Source organism: Trachymyrmex septentrionalis, unplaced genomic scaffold, assembly GCF_001594115.1.
Source record: "Trachymyrmex septentrionalis isolate Tsep2-gDNA-1 unplaced genomic scaffold, Tsep1.0 scaffold334, whole genome shotgun sequence".
Classification (NCBI taxonomy): Eukaryota; Metazoa; Arthropoda; class Insecta; order Hymenoptera; family Formicidae; genus Trachymyrmex; species Trachymyrmex septentrionalis.
This window is the reverse complement of record NW_017305499.1, coordinates 158,444-168,047: the sequence shown is the minus strand read 5'-3', so window position 1 is coordinate 168,047 and position 9,604 is coordinate 158,444. Positions and strand designations below refer to the sequence as shown.

At 29.2% G+C, this 9,604-nt stretch overlaps 4 protein-coding genes across 5 annotated transcripts in view; 2 read left to right on the top strand and 2 right to left on the bottom strand.

The window, feature by feature from the left end:
- LOC108750228 (adenylyltransferase and sulfurtransferase MOCS3) overlaps positions 1-1,201 on the top strand; it is a 2,136-nt gene extending 935 nt beyond the window's left edge. Inside the window, exons 3-5 of the mRNA XM_018489557.1 lie at positions 93-391; positions 476-943; positions 1,041-1,201. Of these exons, the coding sequence (XP_018345059.1) occupies positions 93-391; positions 476-943; positions 1,041-1,192 (919 nt within the window). The 3' untranslated portion in view covers positions 1,193-1,201. The remainder of the gene's footprint in view (positions 1-92; positions 392-475; positions 944-1,040) is intronic.
- Positions 1,202-1,396: 195 nt separating this feature from the next.
- LOC108750229 (probable galactose-1-phosphate uridylyltransferase) lies at positions 1,397-4,947 on the bottom strand. Of its 2 annotated transcripts, XM_018489559.1 has the most exons (8): positions 4,749-4,947; positions 4,059-4,178; positions 3,513-3,593; positions 3,276-3,445; positions 2,529-2,734; positions 2,101-2,329; positions 1,737-1,953; positions 1,397-1,644 (listed from the first exon to the last, which is right to left on the bottom strand). In XM_018489559.1, the coding sequence occupies exons 2-8, from the start codon at positions 4,069-4,071 to the stop codon at positions 1,397-1,399; spliced, it is 1,164 nt and encodes a 387-aa protein (XP_018345061.1). In that variant the 5' UTR covers positions 4,072-4,178; positions 4,749-4,947. The 2 variants fall into 2 exon arrangements, with proteins under 2 accessions (XP_018345061.1, XP_018345062.1); XM_018489560.1 differs by lacking the exon at positions 4,749-4,947 and having other exon boundaries at positions 1,536-1,644; positions 1,787-1,953; positions 4,059-4,243.
- A 101-nt stretch (positions 4,948-5,048) lies between these two features.
- Positions 5,049-6,480, top strand: LOC108750231 (probable small nuclear ribonucleoprotein Sm D2). Its single transcript, XM_018489562.1, has 3 exons — positions 5,049-5,175; positions 5,393-5,648; positions 6,317-6,480. Coding segments are annotated over exons 1-3 (363 nt in total). The 5' UTR covers positions 5,049-5,173; the 3' UTR covers positions 6,422-6,480.
- Positions 6,481-6,547: 67 nt separating this feature from the next.
- On the bottom strand, positions 6,548-8,419 carry LOC108750230 (proteasome subunit alpha type-6-like). Its single transcript, XM_018489561.1, has 5 exons — positions 8,229-8,419; positions 7,976-8,070; positions 7,725-7,806; positions 6,783-7,212; positions 6,548-6,687 (listed from the first exon to the last, which is right to left on the bottom strand). Exons 1-5 carry the CDS (start codon positions 8,302-8,304, stop codon positions 6,630-6,632), a joined length of 741 nt encoding a protein of 246 aa, XP_018345063.1. The 5' UTR covers positions 8,305-8,419; the 3' UTR covers positions 6,548-6,629.
- Between the last annotated feature and the right edge of the window lie 1,185 nt (positions 8,420-9,604).

Genomic DNA, 9,604 nt, shown 5'->3' with positions numbered 1-9,604 from the left:
GCAGACATAATTAAGTTTTTTGCATGTAATAGTCTTCTTATTTTTTTTTTTTTCACATTTAAAAAATCTATTTTATATTCTTGTTTTGACAGACTAAATAGTTATGTAAAGGTCATTCCATACAAGATTCAATTAGATAGTAAAAATGCTTTGGATATCATAATAAATTATGATATTGTAATAGATGCTACAGATAATGTAGCTACGCGTTATTTGTTGAATGACGCATGTGTTTTAAGTGGTAAACCATTAGTTTCTGGATCAGCATTGAGGTTTGAAGGGAATTTATCAGTATTTAATTACAATGGACCTTGCTATAGATGTATATTTCCTGAACCACCACCACCAGAAACTGTAACAAACTGTGGAGATGGTGGTGTTTTTGGCGCAGGTAAACTTTTTTATTTTTTACTAAGTTCTATATACATATATTTCACAATTAAATATTATTTTTATTTTTCATGATGAATACTAGCTGTAGGAACAATTGGTGTGTTACAAGCACTGGAGGCATTAAAAATAATACTTAATATATCTGATGTAACTTCAGGACGACTTTTATTATTTGATGGCTCAGAAACTAAATTCCATAATGTACGCTTACGTCCAAAAAATACAAACTGTGCAATTTGCGGGGAACATCGCATTATACATGAGTTAATAGACTATGAAAAATTTTGTGGTGCAAAAGCTAATGATAAAGATCCAAATTTAAATTTATTAAAGAAAGAAGAAAGAATATCAGTTGAAGAATATAATAAGATCATGAAAATGGAATCAAAATCTCGCATAATGATCGATGTACGTTCATCTGAAGAATATCAAATCTGCCACTTACAGGATTCCATTAATATTCCTTTCACACAGCTTAGCAAGGATCATAATTTAAAACTAATAAAAGACAACATAAAGAAGATGCAAAAAGAGCATCATTCAGTGGATTGTAAGATATATTTTATATCTTCATATTATAATTTTTTGTTAGATTATTTTTTATGCAATTGATAGAATTAATCTTAGACTGTATTTACTTTTTGCAGTATATCTTATGTGCAGACGTGGAAATGATTCACAAAAGGCTGTTCAATATTTGAAAAAGATATTTATCGAAGATACTTTAAAAATAAGAGACATAATTGGAGGTATCCATGCTTGGAGTAATAAGATTGATCAAAAGTTTCCTAAATATTAATATATTAAATGAAAATTGTAATCACACGTATTGTATGTGTGTGTGATATAACATATTTTTAATATATCTTTTATTGAATATTATCATCAAGACAATGTAATATAAAAATTTATTAGATTTATACATTTATAGATTTTTGTATATATGGTTATCGAAAATATATTGTATTTCTTATTTAGATATATATATATATATATATATAATTTAATTTGAATATTTTTCTATTTCCTCTACAGTTAGACTAGTTTCTGGATGTTTATAATGAGAATCTGATAAGTTTCTTAATTTTTCTGCTGCTTGTTCTGGTGTTAGATCCCTTTGTACTTGAGCTAAAAGCTCATAACCGACCATGTGCTTCTTTATGGTAGAAGAACGTAATAAAGGTGGTAAGTATATTCCATGAAAAGTCCAATATGGATAATCATGGTTCTGATGTGGACCCATTGGAGCACCTTTAATTATATATTAATGAATCAGTAAATTATGCTAGATTAAAATGATATGTAAATAATAAATAAAATATCTGATGATTGTTATTCTTTACCGTGCCATCCCATTGAATATGGAAAAGAACAGTGAAAAAGATTATCATACTTTGTACACAATCTCTTCATGATGACAGCTAGAGATTCTTGTTGGCTATCTGATAATTCTTGCATTCTAGTTACTTGCTTTTTGGGTAATACCATAGTTTCGTATGGCCAAACTGCCCAGAATGGCACTACAATTATCCAATCACGGTTTTCTATTACAATGCGATCCTGTAAATTTATTTAAGTTTAATTAAAGATGAATAAAAAATGATCCTAGATGGTAAAGATAAATCTCGTTACTTTTGAGCTTTTTCATATTATATCAATATTAGTAATATCCATATTATATAAAAATTGGCATTATTTATAACCAACCCTTTTTAAAATTTCTTTCTGCATGTAATCAATAAGAAGAGGTTTCTTGTTACGTATATAAAAATCTTTGAGATATTCGTCTTTTATTCTAATTTCATTTGGTAAAAACGAACTGGACCATATCTGACAGTGAGGATGTGCATTGCTGCAGCCCATCAAAGCGCCTCTATTTTCAAATATCTGGACCCAGATCCATTTCTTACCCAAGTCCAACATCTCGTAGATCCATCTGTTGCATTATACAATGTTCATCTTTCAAAAGTAATGACTATTCGAATACATAGAATGTGTTCGGGAAGACGCTATTAGCGCTATTTGTATTATTCTATTCTTATTTTACATTGAACGATAAAGATAAAACAACAAAAATAATGTGCACACTAATAGCATCTCTCTGAATGCACATTTTTTTGTACAATGTTACTCACTGTTTGATTACTTCCTTGATTTCATGAATCTTCATCAACGCTATTGTTACGTTTGACTTTGGATGAAAGCACATCACTTTGCAGGTACCTTTAGCAGATTCCATTTGGAACAATTCATCATCAGGTTTCGGTGGATTTGGTACCGATTCTAGTAAAGCAGGAAAGTCATTCACGAACGAGAACGTATTTTGGTACATTGGAGTTACCTGTAGTACGGAATATCAATTTCTTCAATGAATTAATAGCAATTGAACAAAACATAACATATAAAAAAATTAATTATTAATTAATTCATACACATTAATAATAAAAATGGATTTGATCAAATGAATCGCTTTATTATGAAACTTCTATTATATCAAACATTAAAAATTTTGTTGTCAAGAAATCTCTGTAAATGAAGAATAATACAATACCAATATAAATAAAAATGCAAGCGATCTAATACTAAAATAAATGTAGCAAAGTATTCTTTTATCAAATAAAGTAAAAAATTTTAATATTTTAATGATATGAATTAAAATAGCAAAACCTTGTACAAAACGTTATTTGTACAAGGTGAGACATTTTAATAGATATTCCAACATTTTATCATGGAAAATAAATTATCTATTGCATCTGGAACTTATACATAAGACAGAATGATATTATGAACAGTATTCATTTCCTATGGTAAAACGTTGGGAAATTCATTAAAACTCACAGATATTATAGTATATTACAGATAAAATATAGATCAAATCTAACTTCTCCACTAGCTCTAACGTTTCCTGGGCAAAGTGGATTATTGGGATCATAATCTGGAAGTTCCTCATCTATATTAAGTTCTATTTGACCTCCCCATGGTCGCTTCATACGATGTGGTGATACTAACACCCATTCTCCTCTTAATGGATTATATCTTATATGTTGATGCTCTGCAAAAGAAATCTTAATAAAAAAATTATTATTAGGTATTGAAAAATATTATTATTTATATCTAACCAATTGGATCAAATGCTGATGAAGCATTATTTTTTGATATATCTTTTGTTCCATTCTTGCTTCTTTCCAATGATCCGTCACCTATCACAAATTCATAGAATTAGACAATCCATTCTTTAGGTTCTAAAGAACATTTCTTCATTATATCAAAATAATATCAGAAATATCCTAAAATTTAGGATATTTCTGATATTATGAAAAAAAAATTTGTGAGAAATATATTGTATTCATATATCAGTTTATACTGAAGCTGGAATATTATATAACAGATTAGATACTTTATCATTTTGCGTATTTGATTAGATAATCTTTTCTCTGTACATTTTAAGCCATATGGAAATATTATAATACAGAATATTACCATAATATAATTTCTATTATTTCATGTTAATTAATAAAAAAAAATTGGATAAAATTTTATTATTAATAAATATAGAATGTGTCTATTTTTTTTAGAAAAAAAAGAAAAAGTATCAATATATCTCACATTAAAAATGACAATGATATAATATTAAATATTTATAGCATAATAACGACCGCACTTACCTTTCACCGACATTTTTATATAAAAGCTCAATGAATAACTGAAATTCCGTGACACAAATTCTGTTATGCTTGATAATTACTGAATATTGTTCTTCTTTCGTGTTTACATGAATCACATTTCTGTGTAGATAACAAGTACATCAACATGTAGGGATAATCTTACATCAGTCGAGATAAATAAAATTTGAATCAAAGTTTATGGAAGAAGAGAGGATATGTAACTTTTTAATTATTTTAGAGAAAAAGATAAGGATGGCCGAGTATATATAGTTAGAAAAATTTTATTGTGAGTTCTCTCCCGGTTAAATCCATAAACTTTGACAGTGGTTAACTCAACTAGCAAATTTGTTTAACGATAGTGTTTGAGTATAACATATAATTAATGTTATCTAATCTGTTTCTATCCTACTAAACAGCTACAAAATTAATAAAAATTCTAATACATAATTTTTTTATTTATATTAATAAAATAATATAGATATTATAATTAATCGGAATTTTATCAAATATGATTTATACAAGGATATAAATGTTTTTACATAATTGTTTATTTTAACTCTTTCGTCTTTCAGTTTGATAAAAATAATAAAAATACATTCATTCCATTGTATGAGCGTAAAAATAAAGATTTGAGAAGAAAAAGCGTCAATCTACTTCGTGAAACAAAAGAAAGATATTTAAAAAGTTAACCTTCAGGTTAGAAAATCTTGGAAAATCTGTCATACTGACGAAATACAATCAGTAACAATTAGCGACGACATGAGCAGAGCTAAATCATAGACATCTATATATTATTATACTAGACTGCTAACTGCTAAAGGATCATTTATACTGGCCGTAATGTGTAACATACAGCCGGCGATTTAATCATTGTCCAATGCAGCAAATAACCGCCGTAATGCTTACTGCATGTTGGACGCGATGAACGATATCCAATGAAAGCTCTGCTATGCATCATCACGTGAGAAAAAGCAGAGCTTTCATTGGATATCGTTCATCGCTTATCGCGTCCAGTATACAGTAGATAGTTACGATCGTTCGAAAAAAAAGGAGTTAGTCTTTTTATCGCAAAAAAATTGATAATATTTGATATTGTTTAACAAAAACATCACAAAATGTAAGTTTAGTACTTGCTTTGTAATATCTTGTGTACTTTTATTGATATTTCAATATATAATGTTAATCTATCATGGTTTATATCAAGGATAACCTCAATTATAGCACGCTTAACTTTATTTATTTATTTTCATTATTAGTTACCAACGTATAAAAAGTTGACTAAACATTTTTAGTATTATATATCATGTAATATATTGACATTTCTTATGTATCAGGTCATCTCTAACCAAACCAAAATCTGAGATGACGCCAGAGGAATTAGCAAAAAGAGAAGAAGAGGAATTTAACACCGGACCTCTCTCAGTTTTAACACAATCAGTGAAGAATAATACCCAAGTATTAATAAACTGCAGAAACAACAAAAAGCTATTGGGACGAGTAAAGGCTTTTGACAGACACTGCAATATGGTTTTAGAAAATGTAAAAGAGATGTGGACAGAACTTCCACGTACGGGAAAAGGCAAGAAGAAGGTATGTGTAATCGTGTATTTATAGCAAATTACTTAAGTTGTATTTTATTATTAAATAATTTTAATAATTTATTTTAAATTTTTAATTGTTAGTGATTATAAATTATTTAATTAAATAAGAGAAATATTTGGTCGAAATAGATCTTAAATGTTTTAGTATTTCTGTATGATCATATACATATCAGCAAACAGTATATCAAAATCTTTTTCTTGAAACGCATTCATGAGCAAAACCTCTTTATGTGTATAAATTCATATAGAAATATTTAAGCATTATAGTCTGCTTTGACTTTGATAGCATGCTGACGACAAAATAATAAAATGACATTGATAGCTTGCTACCAAATGGGGACCAAATGTAGGAATTTTTCTTATTTAATTAGATTTATTGAGATAAATTTGTACCAAATTATCTAATATTTATTGCTGAATGATTTGATATATACGTCATATATATATTACATAATTTACATTATTTAATATGAAAAAATTGAATCTATTGAGTAAGTTTTGAATTTAGAAGGAAAAGGATATATAATTAACTGATATTTCAAGATATAATAAATATTCTAATACATTTAAAATATTCTATTGTAAGTCTAACAAAAAATTAATAAAAATGTAAATATAGATTATATAAATTATTAATAATATTCATATTAAAAATAGGCAAAACCAGTAAATAAAGACAGATTTATTCCAAAAATGTTTCTACGTGGAGATTCTGTCATCTTGGTTCTGAGGAATCCACTGGCAACTGCAGCAGGAAAGTAATAATATAAGAATCATTTTAATTTTATGAATTTAATATTACTAAGGCTAATAATATAATAAAGGAAATAAATTTTTTTATACGACTGCAGCGTTTATTAACGCGATAAATCTTTTTTTGCACAAGTGTTTAATCTTGTTCATTAAATATTAAGTAAAAAAGTGTGTCAGGCAGGACATATTTATTTCTTATGAATTGTACACAACATTATCAATCCTTTTCGGCAATTGCGGTTAAATGTTTATCAATTTCTTGCTCGGTCAATATACTGTAACAGAAAAATTGTTAATAAAAAAAAGTACAGCAATCAGAAATAAAATTTTGGTATCTACATATTAATATCAAAACTATCTCATAAATTACCGGAATTTGGAATTGTCCTTTGATACAACTCCCACTTCAATTTCAGTTGGTTTAAAGTCTACAGACAAGACTGTAGACAGACAAGTAATGGCTAGTTGTATAGTCTCGTCGTAATCATAGTTTTGTTTCTTCTTTAATTTCTTCTCGAGATAGGAATTAGCTTCCGTTTGTTTTGCTCCAACGGAAATAGCTCTATACCCACAAAAATATCCCGCTGGATCGGCCTTATAAATACATGGACCTTTCTCTTTGTCATATGCAATAAGCATCATGGAACATCCAAGAGGTCGCATCTCTGCGTTTTGCGTGTATACTTGACTAATGTCTGCAATACGCTGACACAAAGCATCCACAGGTATCTCGTAGCCATACTTATATTTAAAATGAGCTGCTTCGTATCGCGCACGTTGTACTTGAGACTTGCTGTCGGCTGTGGAATAGGAATTACAATGAATTTAATTGAATGTGTATATTAAAGCTATCTGATATGCAATGATATCTGAGTATAAAAGTAAAATCCAAATATAATTCAAATTATGAATTATATATATTTTACCTAAACACATAAAATATTTTTAGGAGTTTGCAGTTTAATCTGTTTTGTATTTATATAAACTCACATTTCTACATCAATTTATGCCTTTACAAAAATTTAATACTACTAATTTATTACTGAAAATACTGAACAGTGCTTTTAATACTTAAAATAATTAATTGTATATTGACTGATATTTTCTATGTAAGACATTGCATAATCAATAAGTATAACAAAACATATAGAATGTCTGATAAAAAAAAATATCAGTCCATGTGAAAGCTCTTTTACATTTCTATAAGAGTGCGCAACAGCTTTAATATGTAACAGTGTCTATTGAATGTATCCAATTCGCTATTAAAAAGAGAACATTAAGTTTGGCATAACTAAAAATTATCCAAACTTACCTATCATACCAGTCATGACACAACCGATGTAGTCGGTCAGTTGAAATACATGAGTGACACTGGATGCATCAAGTAACTTGTCCTATAAAAAAGAAGACAATATATTACTTTGATATAAATATGATTATTAACTGAAACATGTATTTCTAAATACTAAATTATCATTTCTAATAAAATGTTAAGCTGATAAGAAGTACAAAGAATTGGAAGAAATTAAAGTTCTAGTAGGAAGATGTTTAAGAGATCCTTACAGGCACTTTCTTCTGTGTTGCAAAAACTGCTGTCTCAACTCCTTTGACGGCTACAGACGTCAGGCCACCTTGATTGATAGCTTTAAAAGCATATTCTGCGCGAGATACAAAGAAAAAAGAGACTTCAATAAATTTCAAAATGCAGATTACACCGAGTCATCGTATAAAATGCAAACAAGTAGGAAATCTATACGAGCGACGATGCAGATTATATGATAACTATTTTCGCACCCAAGATATTTTTGATCCTTACCTACTTGGTACAGTCGGCCTTCCGGTGAAAAGATCGTGATATGCCTGTCAAAACCAGCACTACTACCACGCGCCATGTTCGCTTATACAGAAAATAACAGAAATCGACGATTATGCTTCTCGTCCGCGGCTCTTCGACCAATTTGTGAAAACCACAGTGAAAACGTCAAATCATAGGTCTGTTCTTTGTAGTTGAACTTTCTACACTAGTGCAGAAAGAATACAAAAGTGCGTTCCGAAATTTTCCTGACAGTAGTCTAGTTTCCACCGAGGGTTTAAACCGGATCAGAATGTAAAAACCAACCAACTACAGTCGAGTACAATTCCCCTGTTAACAATCGAACGACAGAGGAATGCTAGGCCATTGGCTGCTAATCACGTAATTGCAATGACCAATCAGAACACTTAACATTAGTCGCGCTTCTCTTAAGGCTTAAACACAATAGGCACAGGGAACAGGGAATAACGAGCCGTCTAATCAGAGCTCTGGGTATTAATCATGAAACTTTATCCCTAGGATGGAAAGTGAAAAATGTAAAATTTGTCCATTAACTTCAATGGTTAAAATTTTCACTTTTTACTTTTTATCCTAGGAAAAAAGTTTCGTGATTGATACCCTGATTAAACGGCTCGTTATTCCCTGTTGTCTGTACTTATTGCCTGTGCTATTGTGTTTAAGCCTTTATAAATCTAGGATGCTAGACGCGATAAGCGATGAAGTGATATCGATAAGGGGCAACGACGAGTGATATCCAATAAGGGGCTCTGCACAATAAAAGGAACAGAATGGAGAATAAGAATTTCAATCTATCATTGTGTATTATGGAATACACAATTTCTGATAAGTTGAAATTCTTATTCTCCGTTCTCTGTTTCCTGTTTCTTTTATTGTCCGGAGTCCCTAAAAGCTCTGCTTTTTCTCACTTGATAACTCAAAGCTCTCATTGGATATCACTCGTCGCTCATTGCTTATCGCGCCCAATGTGCAGTAGGCATAAGAAACATAACCTACGTTCTAAACTTTTCCTTATGTTTGAATTGATACTTTTACTTTCTCGTGTATGCTCACATGTAATCTTATATCTTAAAATTGGACATATATCTGGATACATAGTTTCTATTTTTGAATATAAACAAATCATTTATTTCTAAATACGGATAGTTATCAATGAGATAAAATGTCTCGTTTAATTGTGAAAAATTTGCCAAAAAGTGTATGTGGATGAAATCGCATGTGATCTTTTTTATTTAATTTCACACATATACAATATATAAATAATTATTATTATACATTATATGTATATATATCAGTCAAAGTGTTAACTTTAGCAAATATATACACTGGTCAATGTATACATTTACTTAGTTAATACTTTG

Excerpts from the sequence above, each read along its gene's own strand:
- LOC108750230 (XM_018489561.1), bottom strand. The coding sequence starts at position 8,304 with ATGGCGCGTGGTAGTAGTGCTGGTTTTGACAGGCATATCACGATCTTT. Across the intron at positions 7,807-7,975 it reads CAACACAGAAGAAAGTGCCT|GACAAGTTACTTGATGCATC; the intron begins GTAAGGATCTCT and ends TCTTTTTTATAG. Across the intron at positions 6,688-6,782 it reads AAGGACAATTCCAAATTCCG|TATATTGACCGAGCAAGAAA; the intron begins GTAATTTATGAG and ends TTTCTGTTACAG.
- LOC108750231 (XM_018489562.1), top strand. Across the intron at positions 5,649-6,316 it reads CGGGAAAAGGCAAGAAGAAG|GCAAAACCAGTAAATAAAGA; the intron begins GTATGTGTAATC and ends TATTAAAAATAG.
- LOC108750229 (XM_018489559.1), bottom strand. Across the intron at positions 2,330-2,528 it reads ATCAAGGAAGTAATCAAACA|ATGGATCTACGAGATGTTGG; the intron begins GTGAGTAACATT and ends ATAATGCAACAG. Across the intron at positions 1,645-1,736 it reads ATATTCAATGGGATGGCACG|GTGCTCCAATGGGTCCACAT; the intron begins GTAAAGAATAAC and ends ATATAATTAAAG.